The sequence below is a fragment of the Phyllostomus hastatus genome, unplaced genomic scaffold (genome assembly GCF_019186645.2).
Source record: "Phyllostomus hastatus isolate PE091 unplaced genomic scaffold, TTU_PhHast_1.1 phas_scaffold_39, whole genome shotgun sequence".
Classification (NCBI taxonomy): domain Eukaryota; kingdom Metazoa; phylum Chordata; class Mammalia; order Chiroptera; family Phyllostomidae; genus Phyllostomus; species Phyllostomus hastatus.
Genome location: NW_025334028.1, coordinates 6,485,860 through 6,506,718, shown reverse-complemented (window position 1 = coordinate 6,506,718; position 20,859 = coordinate 6,485,860). Strand labels below are relative to the sequence as shown.

The window sequence follows — 20,859 nt, the reverse complement described above, 5'->3', positions numbered from 1 at the left end:
TTTAGTGTTTAGTTGTGCTTTTACCTTTCTTGAAATAATAAAGCATAATATGCTGAACATGTTGCATATTTTCTTCCATCTTCAATATTAAAATGGCTACACAAAAATTCACCAATTTTGATGCATTTTTTAAATCTATGCTGATATGACAGCTGTCACCATACAGTCTAACAAAATTGTTTTGAATGAAGTTAAGGCCAACTAAGCGCTACTAGAGCCATCTTATGGGGAGAAAACCAAACAAACTTTTTGGCCAACCCAATATATAAAAATGTGGTTTTGATAGCACATGGTGTATCTATATGAATGTATTTATAAGTACTTTAAAATAATTCAACCTTGCTAAAGTCCCCATTTCTCTTTCCTTTTTCTGTTACTCAAAGTAAATAACAAGAGTGAGTAATAAATTATTCAAAGCATGTAGAAAAGAATACTAGACTTATTTTTGTGTGCCTGTGTTTTTCCAGTAATGAACACTCTATAAACTGGTGATATGGATTCATTTTTTGCAAAATTTGCTAATTCGACACTAACATCTTAAGAATTCCACTGCAGTCTAGTTCATAGCCCAGGGGGGTTTTGTGACAAGGTCTGGTATGTTTATAAAATGGGTTTTGTTACATTGGAAGTCTTGGCTTATCACGAAATGCTCCCACTCTTGCTTATTTCAAGCACTATTCACTTGTAGAACATTAATTTAGTTCCTTGCAGTTAAAAAAAGTGGACTGAGAAATTCCTGAGAAATGGAAAATTTGAATTCAAATTTTAGTTTGCCCAAAGTTGTAAGGTCTTATTTCTTTGTTTTCCAGTTTTCAGATTATAATGATTTCCATTATTTGGGGGGATGTTTTAAAAATTAAAGAAACATTATTAGTAATAACTTTTGAGCTTCAAAGAGCAAGATGATCCACAGGTAGAACATTATAATAAAAGAGCATTTTCCCAGTTAGGACATAAAATGAATATGATTTAATGTGGTTAGTCTAATAAAACTGGGAAACAATGATTCTTGTTTTCTAAAATTTCTTTATTTTGTAAACTTTTATTGTTTTTTCTTCATAGATACTTTATAGCTGTAGAAGATGACAAAGTTTTCCCATTAAATTCAGCTGAAAGGTAAAGTGTGTCTCTGGGTAATTAATTCATTGTTCATCCATAGACCTAACAAAAACATTGCCACTGGTGAGGTTAAACTGTATGCAAAAGAATGTGCTTTAACCTGAGTTTCTTTGTTTTCTGTTATCCAGGAAACCTGGTGTGAAGCATGCACCATATATAAGGTGATTTGATAATTCTCTTCTGATCTGCTGGATCTTAGAAAAAGTTAGGGGTGTGGTCTTACTTTGGGCTACCATAACAACATAGCACAGCCTGGGTGGCTTATAAACAACAGAAATTTATTTCACACGGTCTGGAGGTTAGAAGTCCAAGATCAGGGTACCAGCATGGTCAGGTTCTGATGAGAGCTCTCTTCTGGGTTCCCGACTGCCATCTGCTCATGGTATCCTCACATGGAGGAAAGAGGAAAAGAGGTCCCTAATCCCATTCATCAGGGCTCCATCCTCATAACCTAATTACCTCCAAAAGTACTACCTCCTGATATTATCATATTGAGGGTTAGGATTTCAACATATGAATTTTGAGGGTACACAAACATTCACTGCTTTGAATGGTTATAGATTTTAATATAGTAATAATAAAACATTTCATATATTCCAAGTATTGCAGGTGATGCACCTCCTGCAAGCTGTGTGTTTAGTCAAGTTATGAACATGGCAGCATTCCTAGGTAAGCAGATAATAAAGAATGCTTTATGTGCATTGATACATTTCTGTTATGTTCAGTTCTCCCAAACCCATATTGAAAGCATGGTGGGCTTAGTTGATATCTTGGGATCCTATTGTGGTGAAGCTAGTTTTTTGTTTTAAGGGTCTTTTTTTCTCTTATAACAGGATATAAATCTTGTTATATTTGCCCTGCTTACCTAACATTTTCTCTTCCCTTTACCATCTTTATCATGTCAGTGTACTCTTGACTTTATTTCTTTTGCTGCATAAAATAATATATTTCACATACCATTAAATCCTGCATGAGAATGGAATGTTGTACAATGTGTTTACTGTAAAAAGAATGCCTTTTTTATTTCTTCACTGGCAAAGATAAAGAATGCCTTGGCTCGGTGACAAATATTGATGTGTGTAGATACTGCTTTTTACATCTAAAGGTTATGCTCTCTCCTGTGTCTATCCTATATACAAATCACACTGGCAAATGGAGACATAGGTTAAGAAAAGAAAGAACTTGCATACTCATGTCCAGCCCCAATCTTCCACTTTTTCTTCAGGGCCCAAGACCCTCATTTAATATCCTGGCCCCTTTGTGCTGTGAGTGCTTCGAGGATCAGGTGGTCCTCTGGGGACCATGGGAACCAGCTGTGCTCTCTGTCCTTTTCCAATGGGCCTGATGTACCCCCTCCTCAAGGCCAGGCCTTTCCAGTTTCTTTCAAAGGGTCAACCGTCATCATTAGCATGCTGTGGGGGATAAGCCAATGACAATGAAATATTTCAACAGTGGTTTTCTGGAAATGATCCTTCTGAAAGGTGAGACTTTTTACTCCAAGAGATAAAGGTGATGTTAGTATTGAGGGAGTATTTGGCCTTTATGTCTTCCTAAGAGGTGACCTGTTATTTCATCTATGTATAATTCTCTCCCCCCCAAAAAAATTTCTACTCACTCTTAATATGTTCTTTTTTAATGATTGCTATAGGAAAAGGGAAGACCCATAGACCTAATTGGAAAATCAAGGGAGATGATTGGTCCAACATGCAACACAGGCAAAATCTTAGTTGAGAGGGTTCAAATAGTGAGAAACATGGAGAATGTTCCCTGTGAGGCCCCAGAGGCCCCTCTTGCAGCTGTGAGGTTCAAAGAGAAGTACACTGGGGTCTTCTCTACAGTTAATTAGATTGCTCTCTGCCCAGGCTTCCAAAAGCATATTCCATTTGTGTAAGCAGGAATTGTCTGGAAGGCATGGATTGCTACGCTAGCACTAAGGAGAAGGTTAGATATATCCTGACGCTGGGGTTGCTGAACCTTTAAGGAAAGTTTTCTCTTCATGCCCTTAGCAGGCAGTTTTCATGTCTGAGATATTCCCAAGTTCCGAGAAAAGTAGAATTTTCAGCAGCTGATGCCCATGTGGACACCAGGGCCTGTCCTTGTCACTCAGGCTTTGTCTTCAGTGCCCTCAGCCTTCAAGCTGCCAGGAGCTTTAAACTTGACTTTTTTCTACTCTCGACACCACTCTTCTGAAAAGATCTAGTAAGTTTAGCCACACAAAGGCATACATGACTGCTAAGGAGATATTTGCATTTAATAGAGCACAACACCCCAAGAGTGACTCTTCAGTTGCAGGATCGGGGACCTTTCCTAACCCCTCTGCAATCACACCCCGTGGCAGGCCTGCAGATTGCTACCTATTCATAGGATCATCCCCACAGGGTGCAATGATAACAACAATTAATGACAGTCATTTATATTAAAGGCACAATGCTAAGAGCTTTGCAAACACTACCTCATCTAATCACAGTCCAGAGGACAGCACCCTTATAAAAAGGTTGTCACAAGCTGTCTGTCCTCCAATGGGCTTTAAAGAAACAAATGAACATGTTGGAAGCCATGTATTGTTTTCTTCATATTTTTAAGAAAAATTGATATTTCCCAGTAGTCCTCATTGTATAATCTAAAAAATACCAATTTTCACAGCTCAAGTTTATCTGGTTATAAAGCTTATGAGGAACTAATTACTAAAGCATTCCCAAAAACCGAGCAAGGAAAACAAGTCCCCTCTTCCAGCTGGCACTCGTCATTGTCTAGTCCTTCCCTGCTCCACAAAGAAGCAAAAAGTTTTCACTAGCTTTCCTGCTCTAAAGTATTGCAGTATCCAATGTTTATTCTTTATTATCTTTCATCATTTTTAGTGCCATTTAGTAGATACAAAGTGATTAAGATTAGTGTTTAGTGGGAGTTAACCAGCAATTATTTATTTATCAACTCTAGGAGTGAAAGTCAGTTTACTAATGATTCTTGCTCTGAACTGTGGATGCCTTCGTCTCCCCAGGTTCATCCTGTTCAACCTCAACTATTACTTTAGATGACATACTGACTTTAAAAAACAACCTACTCTGCTTATAAATCTTTGCTTCTTGGCAGATGTGTGGATTATAATTTACAACTTACAAATGAGGTGGTATGACATTGATTAAAATTAGTTGCCTAAGACCTTTTATCTTTTTAACGGACTAATCGAAGATCAACTGCTCAATTATTCTCTTAACAGAATTAGTTACACTCTTTGTCCTGAGTCCACCCACACTTTATGTCTTCTGTGGGGATAAAAGACCTGAGACAAATTTCTTAAAGGGAATATTATTTTCTGCTCTGGAGAGGTTGCAAGGACAAAGCTGATTGCTGAATGATTTCAGTCACCTGAAAGCAGCCCCTCTCCCTCCTTCATCCAAAACACACTGATTGTCATGTTCTACTGCAGCCATAAATAGGAATTATCAGTGCATAAACAACAAAACTAAACAAAACAAAAAAGAATTCGGCCAGGCACCAGTTTAGAACTGCAGTGAAGAGTTGCTATTTCGAGTTGGACTTTAAAAACCAATCAGCCTCAAAGTAAAAATATTTAATAAAGAAAATAAGCAGTTTTTTTACATTTGTGACTTTTTAAATAGACAAATTAAATTGAGGGCATCTGTAGAGCAAAGGACTATTCTAAATACAAAAAAAAAGAAAAAAGAAAACTAAAGGAGGGTGAGTTTTAAAAATCCTAAAACTCTTGATAAAACCTAACATTTTTAATGGAACTAAAAATTTGTTAGCTTGTATAAAAATGGCTTTAAAATTTCCCTACCGCCCAGAAGTCTCTTTCAAGAAGGTATAATTAAACCACTGTTTGGTTGAAAATGGACTTCATAACTGATAGTCTAATTCTGCCTCTATTTAAACCCAACTGTTAATAAAATTGTTAAAGGACCAGGATCCTTATTATTTCTACAACCCTAAAAAGTTAGTTAGAATCTACTTTGAAAGGAAAGTATGCCTAGTCTGAGTAGATTAATAATGTAATTAATAGGTCAAAAGGGCAAAGTGTGGGTTGAGAATGCAGTTCTGAAAATTAGGAGTGTTGTGTTGAATTCCCATCTGCAAGTAGGTTTCTGTTTCCTGCTTAATTTCACTATCTGTTCATGGTAGAATGATTTTTACCATCCCTATTACAAATGGGGAGGCTAGCAATGCTGGAAGCAAGAGACTGACTGATACATGTCTCATTTTTATTGGGGAGATATGGGTAATGTAGAGAACGTCCATCAACTCTCTTCTTTTGGACACAGTTGAACAAACTGACTGGACATGTGGATATCAAGAACAATTGCAGTGTCTGCTTCAGCAGTGGTTTAGCGCTTAGGCCAAAGTTCCAACATGATCCTGTCCTTCCAAATTGCATGACAGCCAGGGAGTTCCCAGAGTAATACTTTTCACTTGCCATTTTTAGAAGAAATGATAGGTGCTTAGTATTTTGTCATTATGCCCTGACTAATGCCCGATTAGTTAGCACGCATGTCCCAGGGCACCCTGTGGTTGGGTTTCTGGATTTAATCTAATGGCTCCTTTATCTGATGATCACTTTGTGTCAGAGTTCTTGTGTTGAATTTCTTCTCTCCCCACTTCCTCCTCTTACTCCCATCCTAAAAAGTTATAAGTTGTACTGATTTTTTCATCCTCTAGGTTAGTTACTTTCATTATTAATATACTTCTAATACATTATAACTCCTAAGTAGGTTTCTTCAACAAGTAGGTTGGAAGCTATTGTCAACTCAAGTATAATTTATTAATTTTATGGTCAATGGTAGGCATTACCTGAAACATAAATATACTAAAAGCTCAATCAGAACAGAACTTTGAGATTTCATAAGTTACGGTTTATTTCTATTTTGTTTCCAAATCCAAATATTAACCAAGTTACATACCACTTTTTGATCAGAGGTACTTGAAATTGAGTGTCAACTCAGTGAGCTTAACTTTGTAGCTTGAAACTATGAAGGTTAGCATACTTGGAAATGCAAATTTTTAATAGGTTTTCTTTATTAATGGCTACTTATAATGGCCTGTGATCAAGGTGAAATTACCTACACATAATTACCTACTTAACTGCTGTATAAATAAGGGTAATTCTTGAATTTCTAATTGTTTTCCCTGCTAAACCTTAATGTCAAAATAAATTGTCTTTGGGAATATTAAGTGCATTTCTTTTATGTAGATATAATTTACATTAATTGTGAGTGTCTTTTTTAAGTATATTTTATTGATTATGCTATTACAGTTGGCCCATATTTTTTCTCCCCTTCATTCCCCTCCCCCTCACACCTCTCCTCCCACAAGCATTACCCCCTCCCTTAGTTCCTGTCCATGGGTCATAAATACAAGTTCTTTGACTTCTCCATTTCCTATACCATTCTTAACTTGTACCTTCCAATTACGCTTCTTATTGCCTGTACTTCCCCCCACCCCATTAGCCCCCATTCCACTCCTGGCTGATAACCCTCCATGTGATCTCAATTTCTGGTTCTGTTCCTATTCTAGTTGTTTGCTTAGTTTGTTTTTGTTTTTTTAGGTTCAGTTGTTGATAGTTGTAAGCGTCATTTTACTGTTTATATCTTCTTCTTTTTCTTAGATAAGTCCCTTTAACATTTCATAAAATAAGGGTTTGGTGATGATGAACTCCTTTAACTTGACCTTATCACTTGACTGGGAAGCACTTTATCTGCCCATTCTTTTTTTAAAGATTTTTATTTATTTTTAGAGAGAGGGGAAGGTAAGGGAAGGTAGGGAGAGAGGGAGAGAAACATCAATGTTTGGTTGCCTCTCCTGCACCCCCTACCGGGTACTAGGCCAGCAACCCAGGCATGTGCCTTGACTGGGAATCAAACTGATGACCCTTTGCTTCCCAGTCCAGTGCTCAACCCACTAAGCCACACCAGTCAGCACCACCATTCTATTCTAAATGAGAGCTTTGCTGGATAGATAATCTTGGATGTAGGTCCTTGCCTTTCATGACTTCAAATACTTCTTTCCAGCCCCTTCTTGCCTGAAAGGTTTCTTTTGAGAAATCAGCTAATGGTCTCATGGGAACTCCTTTGTAGGTAAGTCTTTCCTTTTCTCTTGCTGCTTTTAAGATTCTCTCCTTATCTCTAATCTTGGGTAATGTGATTATGATGTGCCTTGATGTGTGCTTCCTTGAGTCCAACTTCTTGGGGACTCTCTGAGCTTCCTGGACTTCCTGGAAGTCTATTTCCTTTTACAGATTGGGGAAGTTCTCCTTCATTATTTTTTCAAATAAGTTTTCAATTTCATGCTCTTCCTCTTCTCCTTCTGGCACCCCTATGATTCAGATGTTGGGATATTTACAGTTGTCCTGGAGGTTCCTAAGCCTCTCCTCATTTTTCTGGATTCTTGCCCCTTCATTCTGTTCTGGTTGAATGTTTGTTTCTTCCTTCTGCTCCAAACTGTTGATCTGAGTCCCAGTTTCCTTCCTTTTGCTGTTGGTTCCCTGTATGTTTTTCTTTATTTCACTTTGCATTGCCTTCACTTTTTCCTCTATTTTGCAGCCACACTCAACCATTTCTGTGAGCATCCTGATTACCAGTGGTTTAAACTCTGCATCTGATAGGTTAGCTATCTCTTCATCAATTAGTTCTGTTTTTGGATCTTTGATCTGTTCTTTTTTAAAAAGATTTTATTTATTTATTTTTACAGAGGTAAAGGGAAGGAGAAAGGGAGGGAGAGAAACATCAATGTGTGGTTGCCTCTTGAGTGTCCCCCCACTGGGGATGTGGCCCACAACCCAGACATGTGCCCAGACCAGGAATTGAACTGGCAACCCTTTAGTTCACAGGCTGACATTCAATCTCCTTAGCCATACCAGCCAGGGCCATTGCTTTTTTAGAGAGAGAGCAAGAGATAGAGAGAAACAGATAGATAGTGTGAGAGGGAAACATCAATTAGTTGTTTCTTGTACATGCCTGGACTGGGGATCATATGTACCCAGATCAGGAATCGAATCTCCAACCCACTGAGCCACACCAGTCAGGTCTTTCTCTCAGCGTTTTTATATAAATATGAAAATATCCCTGCACTAAGTAGTTAATGAAAGGGGATTCTTAGATTAGTGGTTTGAGTCTGGGCCATCCTCAAAGTTACTGTTAGAAGTCAGATATGAAATCTGAGTTACTTCATTCTCTCTTCCGGTACTCCCATGACAATTTGCCTCAAAAGACAGAATGGTCTTTTAAAATAAGTAATTAATGTCATTTGGAAAAGTTGGGCTTTCTTAATATAGTCAGTGTGATCTTTGATATGTGTCTAGTCACCCAATTTGCTATGTTAAAAATCCATATTTCATAATTTGGCTACTGTAGCTGCTCTCCTTTGACAATGAACACCTCCAGGTGGAATCAGAGGAACACAGGAGAAAATCAACAATTAAAGGGATTTGTACATTTGACTCTATCTTCCTTCCTATCCCCAGGAGTGAGTTCTGGCACAGGGGCCAGTGTGTGTGTGTACATAGGGAACCTCATCTCTTTCCCCACGTTTTCCTGTCTATTCTAACACTGTTCCAAACTAAAGGATGATTGAGTCGGTGGATTTTCGTGCCACAGGCTGTCTTTATCCCCATCTTACTTGTGTGTCAAGCTTCTGCCGGGCTTTCTCCCCTAAGACAGTCTGTCCTGTGCTGACCTCATTTTTGAAAACTATGAGAACACTATTAGGAGTTCTATCATCCTTGCGTCACCCAAATAACATAGAGCACTGTTGCTTCAACTCCTCTCTGTTTCCCTCAGGTTAGGTATAATAAAACACTGAAATAATTATAAGTCATGCAGGAAAAATTTCTTTTAAAAATTGTCATTTCGCACCAGTGGTTTGAGGGTCTCAGTGAAAGCCACCGTGGCAGTTTACAGAGGGCACGAGGTTGACCGCAGTGGCCATGGGACTGCTTATACTTGAGAAGGACCACCATGCACCCAAGGCAGTAGTCCAGGTCAAACACAGGAGGACAGCCTCTCTTGAGCAACCAAGAGTGTCAGCTGTACCCAAGGTGATCCCAGTAGCAGCAAGTACCTGTAGTAGATTTCCAGGTGGATCTGAGGCAGGCTTTCCTAGCTCATACACCCAGAGGTGGTTAAAACAGCCTTGGGACATCCCAAGGAGCTGATTCCAAACAAACAAACAAACAAACAAACAAACAAAAGAAAAGAAAAACCGGCTCCACCTACAGTTTGAAGCTTCTGCCCCAGCTTGCATTGTTTGCAGCAGAACCTGCATCATACCTTTATCTGTAGCCTCCCCTTAGGTCTTAAGGATCCTGAAACTACTGTGGACATTGGATTTGGTGGAACAGTAATCATGACTGTGTGAAAGAGCAGCAAGATGCTGCAGCACATCAACTATAGGATGAGGTGCATCCTTCAAGCCAGCCAGATCTTTGTCAGTACCTTTAAGCCTTTTGACTAGAACATGAACTTGATCCTCTGTGATTGTGATGAGTTCAGGAAAATTAAACCAAAGAATGTGAAGCAGCCAGAGCATGGAGAGAAGCGGGTCTTGGGTCTGGTGCTGCTGAATGAGGAGAACTTGGTTTCCATGACTGTGCAAGTAGACTGAGCGGGGACCTCCCCCCAAAGATACTGGCATTGCTTGCGTACCATTGGCGGGAGCTGCAGGAGGCCTTGGGGTTGGCGGGGCTGCGGACAGGGGAGTCCCAGTTGGTGGGCCCGGTCTGAGAGGTAAGGGTCCCTCCCAGAAGGCAATGACTCCACAGGGATGAGGTACTGTCACAGCTGCCACTGTGGCAGCCATTGCCAGCATTGCTAAAGCCCCAACTCAGTACCAATCAGGTTGGGGGAGCCCCCACACCTGTGAGCCAGGCAGCCCCACCTCCAGGCATATGGCTCCTCCACCTGGTATGAGAACACCCATGGGACCACCAACTGGGCTTACCCCTGCTCAGACAACACCAATAGGCATGCCCCCTCCAGTAATGAGACCCTCTTCCACCAGAAATCAGAAGCCCACCTCCCCCAGGAATGCATCCACCAAAACCCTAGGATTCTGTTGGTCCTTAGTCATGCTTTGCCTATACTGTATCATGTGAAACTGTGTAGAGTGTCTGTGAGCTTCTGTCCCCTCTTTGCAGCATTAATATTCACTAATAAATGCATAGAGCAATTAAACTGTGAAAAATATCATAATAATTGTCATTTCAGAGATTTAAAAACATACTGTGGTGAAAAGTTCAATTTTGCACATTGTGGTTTTAGAACACTTCCTCATAGTCTGAGTATATGATTTCAGTTTTTCAATTTTAACACATTGTTTTATCCCCAGCTCTTGTGGTAGCTGTTCTGCGCTTCATACAACTGAAACCAAAGGTTTTAAATCCGTGGCTGAATATTAGTGGATTGGTGGCATTGTGTCTGGCTTCCTTTGGAATGACCTTACTTGGTAATTTTCAGGTACTTCATTTGGCCTTTTTCACCTCTGTCTCACACTTCCTCTATATGATTATAGCCACCGAGGGGCAGTCACTATATGGCCCATATCATTCTTCATGAATCTTTAAAAACATTGCTAATAATGGTTCCTAATATGCACAGGTTCTACAGCAGTCAGCCCTTATGGTCTCTTGGCCTGCCCTACCTAAGTGTGCAGTGTACACCTGAGAGTGCTCACTGTGCATTGGAGATACAGCACAGCTACTGGGAAACGCAGCTACAAAAATAGTTGTATATTTTCTACAAAGGATTTCGAAGTGCTTTATACTTTTATTTTTATAACAAATTGTATCCAGTGTACCTTTCTAGAAAACTAATAGGATTAGCAAACTCAATTTGAAAACCCAGAACTTCTCCAGAACACTATGACCTAAATCATCTTCCCAGAAACTTAGAAGCCCAAGGTGACAACATTAAAGAATAATTTCCCTCGCCAATATCATCACCCAACTCCTGTCCAAATGACATCATTTGTAGAACAGACAAGGAGACCCCTGCAGTTACAGCAGTTGTCTGATTTCCCTGCCTCCATTCCCAGCATCCTCCAGCCTATGCTGCACACTGCTCCTAGAACTTTCCCTCTTGTAATCAAGCACCTGATCCTGGATACCCCTCTCCCTTCTATTGAATGAAGTCCAAATGGCATAGACTTCCAAGAAAATCTGGTAGTGGATTCTCAGAGTGTCTCTTGTCCTAACCCTCAGTCCTGATCACTCATTAAACCAGGGCTGTTTGGCAGAGAGGCAATCCCACCAATTCCTCTAACTCTTCTAGGTCTCATCCCATAACAAGCTCGACTGCAAGAAAGCTGCATTCATAGAACGTGTTGACTAGGATAATGAATTACCAAGAGAATTTTTGAGTGTTTATTCTGTTAAACTCAAAAATGTAGAACACAGAAATTTTTATGGAGATTATGGTGGGAGTCTGCCCCTCACATGCTGCAGGTGCCAGCCTGTTGTAAAGTGCTCAGTAACTCTCATGTCTGTCAACCAGAATTTGCATAAAAGTTAGTAAATAGACATTTTGCTCTTTACTAAGGTCCTAGGAGAAACCCACAGATCAGGTTGTTTTAGTGAACCACAAATAGGCAAAACCATGAATGATGACATATGAAAACCACTTTCTGTATTATCTACAGAGCATACACAGGAAACCACAAACTAGTTGCCTGTGGAGAAACTAGGTAGCTAATGTATGGACAGGATGGGAAACAGACTTTTTTTTAACTGAGTATAGTCTTTTTATTTTTTTAAGTTCTGGTCCAGTATTTCCAAATTTCTCTCCAGGAAGCAGCATTTTACAGTGCCAGTAGTCTATTTTTCCACGACATATTTTAAAAATGCATTTTTGACACATGAAAGTGGCTGACTTGTTAAAATCTTTTTGCTTAGTCGTCCTGGCCTGTGAGCATCTCCTCCTGGGTGCACAGCCTGTCTGGGCCTCTGACCGCGTGAGATATCTTGATCGCTACATCTATGGAAGCTCAGTTCTACTCCGTGTTTTTCTCATCTTACTGGTTTTTTAAATCCTCATCATTCTTTACTGTGTATACATTTCAAATTTTTATATAATTGCATCTGCCCACTTGACATTTGCCCTGTCGCTTCAATAAACAAACAATAACCTCTCCCAGAAAAAGGATTTTCTTTTCCCCACCCCTAATGCCCTGCGCTTTCTGTCTGGCCTTGTCCAAAATTACTCTGGTTCTCATGAACACTCCATTGTCCACAATCCCCACGTTACGATTCCCTTAGGTCTTCTCTCAACAGCCTCAGCTAAACACGTCGGCCTCAGTTCCAGCGCTGTGAAGGCCTGTGCAAAGGACCAGGGTGGTGACTCACCTCCAGCTAGATCCTTCCCTTCGGTTTCTACTCCTTCACCTTCCCAGCCCCACTACCAACTTCTTAGGTTTCCCAACTGTTTTGTCTCCCAATCCCTTACTGGCCTCCAGGGTTAGGCTGTTTTCCCCAGCAGCGATGGCCTACCGAAGGACACTTTCCTTCACCCCTTAGTTCAGCCAAATGAGAGCCAAAATTGCTCAACAGGAACTCTGTTGGAAAACTAAGAGGAAACTAAAAATAGACTCCAGGAAATGTAAAGATATCAATACGGAAAAGATTTTACAACCTACATAGGTCTTGGCTTAGAGGTGGTGGGGCTCCTGGGGGTGCCCCTTCTCTCACGGGGAGACAGACTTTTCAGTCTATACTTTTTTTAAGTTTGAACCATCTAAATATATTATCTGTTTGAAAAAATTAGGTTAAAATAATAAATTAATAGTTTAGAAAACCAGTTTTCTAGAAGTAAAATTTTACTTGAAGCATTACTTAAAATGAATTTTGAAAATATGTCTTTTGAACTGTGAGAGAAGAAAGTGGCTTCTTCCAAAGAAGAGGGGGAAATTCTTTATAACAAAAAGAAAAAAGAAAAAATGTAAAAAGAGCCCTGGCTGGTATGGCTCAGTGGATTGAGCACCAGCCTGCAAACTGACAGGTCGCTCATTCAATTCCCAGTCAGGGCACATACTTGGGCTGTGGGCCAGGTCCCCAGTTGGGGACCTGTGAGAGACAACTGATTGATGTTTCTACCACACATCCATGTGTCTTTCCCTCTCTCCCTCCCTTCCCCTCTCTCTGAAAATAAATAAGTAAAGTCTTTAAAAAGAAACTTATATTTTAAAAAATATATAAAAGGAAAGTAATATGGATTTGATATGAACATTATTCACAGCAATGTCAAACAATAAAACATCTGAAGGCAATGGCAATCAAAAAAATGTTTTCACCATGTTTTAAAAGCCACCTCTTCAAAATAGATTTTATTTTCCTAAATGTGTATTTTTAAATGTATGTAATTAGTAAAGGTGTTTTAAGTGATAGATAAATTTTTTAAATTAGTGGGTAATGATTTGAGGATTTACATCTCAAATGCCCAATTGAAATAACCCAAATGGGTCTCCTTTAACTCCTTAACTCTGTAAACTCTGTAATCAGGGATCTTCAAACACTGTTGTCCTTTAATGGGTCTAGAGATACTGCAAGAGCTCATAGGTGGCAGTTTTATTAAAATAAGAAAACAAAACAAAATCACATTAACAGTGGATTGGTCATATTCTATGGACAGCTCAGTTTTGTAGGAATAATAAACAGCCCAAGTGTTATTAGTTGCCTGTGCCAATGAAATATTGACCTGTTTAGAATTGGTCTTTGTCAATAGGTAAATACACAACCAGATCCCAGGTCTCATTTCCTAGTCTGGAAAACAAAGTTTGGGATGTATGTTTGTAGAAACTTTGACATTACTCTTTTTTGTGTGTGTAATTTTCCTGTTTTTTTTTTTATTTTACTTTTCCACAAAGCTTTTCTAGAAAAGAAATTCAAGGAATAGATTATCACTGCCTTTTACAGTTTTTCTAAACAAATGTTTTGAAGTTTGGGTGTACTATTTATTTCCCTTCTTCCGTCAGAATTCAGACCAACTGATAACTGACACAAGGAGTCATTGTGGAGATAAAGGCCCCTAATCTTTCTAAAATTCATCATTTCATTATTGAGATGACATTTTGCCCATTTTTTTTCTCCCTCACATATTCCGTGGGCTTTTATGTCTTTTCTAAATGGGCCCCCACACGTCATTATCTGTTCATCCCTTAGCTCACCAACGATGAAGAAATCCATAATGTTGGAACCTCCTTGACCTTTGGGTTTGGTACATTGACATGCTGGATCCAGGCTGCACTGACTCTGAAAGTCAACATCAAGAATGAAGGACGGAAAGTTGGAATTCCACGAGTTATTCTCTCAGCATCTGTCACTCTCTGTGTGGTCCTCTGTATCCTTTGAATGTGAAAAGGTTCTTTGCCAATAAGATTAAAATAAATGTAACTTGTCTATGTAGGAAATGAGAAAATTGTGATTCCAGATTGATTAGGATATAGACAGATCACTTCAGAGTCTTCGATAAAATGGAAAAGTAAATGAATATAAAAACAAAAACTCTCAGACTATTTTTCATGCCAAAGTGGAGAACTAAAAATAAAACAAGCTCTGCCTTCCCAAAGATTGTTTCAATCTGTAGAAATAGTGTCATACATTCTCCTAATTACTAATGATATAAAAGTGTCCCTTTATGAAAAACATAGAGTGCATAACCAAGAGAATTGTCATTTCTCCCCTCCATCTTAAAAAGATCATTTGTGACTTTATTAATAGCCCCATTATTTAATTTCTTAACACTAATATGTATTTCAAGGGACAAATACATTTGTATCTTTCAGGAAAATAAGCTTTTATGAAAAACAAATTCAATAATTAGATTACCAAGAAAAATATCAGGATTTCACTCATATGTGGAATCTAATAAACAAACTGAACTAACAAGCAAAACAAAGGACTCATGGGCATGGACAACAGTGTAGTGACTGTGGGAGGAGGGGGTATAAGGGAACTAAATGGTAATGGGAAAAATACAATAAAGATTAACTTTTAAAAAGAAAAACATTAGATTGCCACTGAATGTATAGTTGTGCTAAAAAACATTTTTGAGGTTTTAAGGTGCTACTTATTTCCCTTCCTCCCTTAGAGTTTAAACCAATGGAGAACAGATAGGAGCCAGATGGAAATGAAGAAATCAGCCTTTACTCCTAGTAAATCTGGAAGGGATAAGGAAGCAGGCCTCCTATCTCACACCCTGGAATTCAACTTATCCACCCAGTAACAAGTAGAGAAACCAGGGAAAGGAAGAGGAGAGTGCTTCACTCAACCTCAACAGATCCCTGAGAGAGAGGTCAGTCTAGGATAGAGCACAGTGACTCCAGCTATTGGTGGCATGGCCCATTAGAAGCTGGCCGATTTCAATCCAACCAGTCAGATTGCCCACTCATTCTGCGGGGCGGAGTGATCATAAATGTTCACTTCCGCAAGACCCCTAAGGAAACCAGTGAAGGATCAGGGTTCCCAATTAGTAGACTTATTGGTAACACAATTACACATCTTTAGTCATTTAATAGCCAATATTTATTAGACACTTATATTGTTTTGTGTGTTATCCTAAACACTTTAGATGTATCACTTCACAGGTAAGATCAGTGAAGAACCAAGGTTACTTTACCCAAGATGACACACAGTATGTAGTGTTCTTCATTTAATGTCAGGCCCAGTTCTTGCACTCTTAACCAAGTCATGATCTTACCTTAGATAATGTGGCTTTAAAATGTAAAGATATTTAGCACTTAATGATGTTCTCTAGTTAGTGGAGTCTTGTTTCTTTCTTCACAAATTGCCATTAAGTCACTTACTGGTTTGTTTTGTTTTGGGGTTTTTGTTTTTGTTTTTGTTTTTTTATGAAGTTCTATAGTGGCATTAGAGAGCATTTAAAGACTTGAAAATCAAGCCAAAAAACTTTATTGCTAGCAACCTGATAAAATATTTTGAGTGAAAAGGTCAGAACTCTGCCAATGTGAGATTTTAAGATTTATCCCTTCCTCATTAACTTAATAATATTTGCTTTGGCAATATTTTGAACCCTCAGAAGAGTATGTACAGACTTTAAATTATTCTGAGTTTTGAGTTTACACCAAGCAATTTTAATCCGCATTATCCCCAAACACTTGAGCCATTTCTTTGTTCCCAGGTGAATGGATCCAGGTCTAATCTGTACAGCAAAGTTGAGCTGAAGTAGTTTCACATATTCTGTGAAAATTTCCCAAGATCTTACGTCTAAGTTCTGAAGACAGAACTAATTCTAAGGGACATTTTTTATTTTACTAAATAAATGTATTTAGTCCTTGCTCTCCCATCCTTTCACTAAAGCATGCTATGAATCTTTCTCAACACACACTCCCTAAATATTCATGCATAGGAGTCTTACCTGTTTGGTTTTTTAACTGTGTATTTTCATTTAGGCACAAGTGTAAGTATGACACTAGGAGTGAAACTAACCTATGCAGTACTGTCTGAAGGACTAGTGAAAACTAGACAGAAGAGGTGGAGGGGCCACTCAGACACTGTTGGTGGTGCTGCAGGGACAAAGGCAGCTTATATGGAGGTGGTGAGCGCTTTCATATGTTCAAAATGGTTTCTGCAGATAGAGTGGTGACTGTGAATCTATAGTCATTTGCAGTGATTTTTAAAAAGATAACTTTATTTTTCTGGCTGACTACTTACTTTGGAATTGTGACTCTTGCTAATCTCACAGTTTATTAGGTGGCCATGTAGTGGTTGAATGCAAGGCCTGGGAGTCAGAGTGCTTGTGTTGGAATCCCAGATCCACCAGTTTACACCGGTGAGACCTCAAGCAAGTTATTTAATCATTTGGCCTCGGTTTCCCTATTTTTAAATGAACTGATGATGATAATATGACTGTCATGAGGATTAAGTTAGATTTTCCGTGAAAGCACCTAGAATCATGTTTGGCACAAAGTAAGAGCTTGATAACGTTATCAAGTATTATTCATGTAGATGTTCATGTTCGGCAACCTCTGTCAAACAAATTCTTGTTAGTGAGGGGCAGAGCCAGACTTTTCATGTGACTGATGGGGATACTTTCCTTGACTGCTCCTCCCCAGACTTCATCCTCATGGCCCAAGGCATCCATATGTATGCAGCCAGGGTCCAGTGGGGCCTGGTCATGTGCTTCCTGTCTTATTTTGGCACCTTTGCTGTGGAGTTCCGGCATTACCGTTACGAGATTATTTGTTCTGAGTACCAGGAGAATTTCCTAAGCTTCTCAGAAAACCTGTCTGAAGCTTCTGAATATCAAACTGACCAGGTGTAACCTATCAGCTTTTCCTTGCTGGTGAGGTGGGTGTGACAGTGGGGGAGGAGCCAGGAGGACACACCCACTGGACTTGACACATAACCTCATGACACATTTTTTACACACACACACACACACATACACATTTGTGGCCACATTTGCCAAATGAGCTTTTCAGGGCGAGTTATTTCTTTAATTAAAAAAGCACAAGCCCTCATGTGTCTAAATACACGCTGTTACACTGAAATATATGCACGACAGAGCGAAAAGCTTGTGCATGACCACCTCTCTGCTCCCACTCTACCAGTATTCCCCTGCTCTTCTCATCCTCTTCACATATGTCAGACATTGCAATCACCCTACCGTGGGGTAGAGCAGGCAAATGTACCATGGGGATAATGCTAACTCCCAAAGTTGCCTTCAGACCCAGAGGGCTTGGAACCAGCTCATGAGGAAGTTCTGATAGGCACTAATACTCTTGAATGTATAGGTATCATCTATCTGTATAGAAATGTGACCCTGCATAACCTGTGAAAAGACATGGGATCAAGGATAGAACTTTCCCTCGAAAATGCCATCATTGTTCAGTGGTTGGCCGTGAGGATTCAGTGAAAGAAGAACATGCTACACACTGTGAGAGTGAAGCCCACCACCCTTCACTGTGACTGGGAAATGTCTCCAAATGTGAATAGCTGTGGTCTGCTAGGCATGGAAGAAGATGGGGCAGTGAGGGTGTGGTTTCATTGTTGCTTTTATAGTATGCTATGTACAGTTTTTGTTTTATATTTTATAGCTTGCCTTCTGTTTCAAAAGTAACTACCAAGGGTCTTTCGAGGCTTTATGGACACAGAGGTAGGCCAAATGCAATAGATGAGCTTGTTTTTGGTTCAATCATGATAAAAGAAAAAGAAAAAAGGTGACCTGCAGGCTTAATTTGCTGCTTTTATGTTTGAAGCTAAGGAAATGTTCACAGGGCAGCACAAAGAAACGTGTGGAAGTAATAAAAAGAGCTCGTGCTGGACATTTATTAAAGATAGTTTTCGAGCATCTTTTTGCAAGTCCAAGTCAGGGGAGAGTTTCTTAATATGTGTCTATAGCTCAGAGTAGTATTGGGGTGGGCAGGGTTAAGGGCTTTTCATATTCAAAATTTGGAGAAGCCAACGATAAGATTACCATCCCCCAAAAACAAATTGGCACAGCTGTCACCTGCTGCCTCTCACGTAGTACCACTTGCTGAGCACCTAGAACTCAAACTGCAGGCCAGGGCTTTGAGGCTGTGCTTCATAGAGAAGAGCAGAATTCTAAATTCAACATGTTTTGGAGCAGGCCATGTTGACAGACCCTCTATGAGTGTACTTTGCTTCAAGAATCCCCAAATTTACTTTATAGGAGCTGGGGGTTTCATGGAATGTAATGTGAAAAACATTGTTTTTTAATTCAACCCAAAGTCAGCTTCTTGAGGAGTGGGGGATGTCAATGACTTTTCATCTCTGTACCTCCACTTCCTACACAGTGCCTGGCACATAATAGGTGCTCAACAAACATCTTTTGAATGGAATTATTGGTAATTTAAGAGTAGGAAAAAGGAGTACCAGAGAAAGAGCCAAAGTCAAGAGAGAATGGAAAAATGATTGTTTCAAGGAAGACGCATGAATGGAAGAAATCATGAATGAGGGTCAGATGGGGGAGTGAAAATACTTATAAGTAAATTTGTGAGGAAAATAATCAAGCAGAGAGTATTCTATTAAAAAGGTATCTTACTGTAAATAGTCCAAGGTGACATTTATTATTTTGGAATACTGCTTTTGGGTTTTTCTCATTTTTATATTTTAAAATTTTTATCAGAGAACAAAGATTTATGAAGTTCTCTGTTACTCTATACAATCCAAATTAAACAGCTTTTGGTGATGCACTGTACACTTTCTTAAGAGTTTATCTTATAATAGCGCATTTTAGCAGAATCAAGCAATGACTGGCATTATTCATTGGGATCTGACCACTAAATAAAAATTTTTTATGCAGAATTGTGATTTGTTTTTTACACTAACATCTCTAATATTGAAGCACATGTAAACTCAACAAGACAATATGTTGAAAATGAACTTCAGTGTTATGTTGGTAACCTATTTCTAGGGTGTTTTCCACCAGCAACAACCAATTCTCCAACTCTCTAGACACCAGTTGGCTGTCCTACAACAGTTCACTTCAGTTCTGACACTAACTACCCAGGGTTATTATTGTCGGACCTCACAGCTTTAAGGGAGTCCCACACTTCAGATGCCTGCTACAAGTGTTAGGTCCCAGGTTACCCACACATCTGTCTAACTTGGCTATAAAATTGGGGAGTTCCCACCACTCCCTTCACTTTATTTGCTAGAATGGCTTACAGAACTAAAGGAAACACTTTACTTCCGTTCACCTGTGTATTATAAAGGATATAACTTGAGAAGAACCAAATGGAAGAGATGCATAGAGCATGGAAGGGGAAGGAGGGATGCAGGAACATGCCATCTTCCTAGCGTTTCAGTGTGTTCAGCAACCCAGAAGCTCTCCAGATCTCACTGTCCAAGAGTTTATAGATCTCAGTCTCCAACACCCTCCCAGACCCCCTTCCTGCGGGGCTGGTCAGGAGGTCTAATCACTTGGCTTTACTGTTGACCAGCTCCATCCTAGGGCTATCAAGGAGCCCCACCCCAAGTGACCATATTAGCATAAACTCAGGGGCTCATTATGAATAACAAAATACAGTGCTATCAGGAAATTCCAAGAGTCTTAGCCGCTCTGTAGCAGGAATGGAAGACAAAGACCAAATATATTTTTTAACTATACCATACATATAAACAAAGAACAAGATTACAGAACCACCAGGGAGTTAAGAGCCACAGCTGTCTTCTAAGAGGCCAAGACCAGGGGATCTGCATTTGGAATGAGCAACCCCGGAGGACCTAATGCAGGTGGCCCAGAGAACCAAGTCTGAAATACACTATTTTTAATGTTAACATTTTAAAGCTTCGATCATTTTTCATTTAAGGGAGAACTGACAGTGAGGTAAAGTTTTATTATCTGTGTTATTTATTCAATTTTCTTTGCCCTGGTATGGGAAAATAAAACCTTTGTATCCTGAAATGTGTAGTCTATTGGAGCTGGAACACCACTGTTAACTTAATTTTTCTCCTTAGGCATTGTGTCAGGATAGATTAGGTTTTGCCATCCCAAGGTATCTATCCAGGGTTTGCCAGGGAATGCTGCTCATTGCTATGACTCAGACCCTGGCTGACAGAGGCTTCATCTCAAAACATGTTTCCATAATCACTGACAGCCAGAAAGATGTGGCAGGCTGCTCACTGGTTCTTACAGTTTCTGCTGGGAAATGACATCACTTAGCTTACATTTCATTGGCTAGGGCAGATCACATGCCACATCTGAGTGTGGTAGTGCTACCATCTGCACGGAATGGGAGAAACATTTGTGAACCACA

General features: G+C 39.5%; 2 protein-coding genes and 1 pseudogene across 8 annotated transcripts in view; 2 read left to right on the top strand and 1 right to left on the bottom strand.

Moving 5' to 3' along the window:
• The window catches only part of TMEM150C (transmembrane protein 150C), a 101,777-nt gene extending 82,372 nt beyond the window's left edge, over nucleotides 1-19,405 (top strand). For all 7 annotated transcript variants that reach the window (XM_045820175.1, XM_045820173.1, XM_045820169.1 and 4 more), the window contains 6 exons: nucleotides 1,063-1,116; nucleotides 1,248-1,280; nucleotides 1,721-1,788; nucleotides 10,456-10,583; nucleotides 14,279-14,456; nucleotides 17,191-19,405. In XM_045820175.1, the coding sequence (XP_045676131.1) occupies nucleotides 1,063-1,116; nucleotides 1,248-1,280; nucleotides 1,721-1,788; nucleotides 10,456-10,583; nucleotides 14,279-14,456; nucleotides 17,191-17,399 (670 nt within the window). In that variant the 3' untranslated portion in view covers nucleotides 17,400-19,405. The remainder of the gene's footprint in view (nucleotides 1-1,062; nucleotides 1,117-1,247; nucleotides 1,281-1,720; nucleotides 1,789-10,455; nucleotides 10,584-14,278; nucleotides 14,457-17,190) is intronic.
• Nucleotides 1-20,859, bottom strand: part of ENOPH1 (enolase-phosphatase 1) — a 74,024-nt gene that overhangs the window by 10,481 nt on the left and 42,684 nt on the right. The window lies entirely within an intron of this gene.
• Nucleotides 9,475-10,175, top strand: LOC123806810 (annotated as a pseudogene).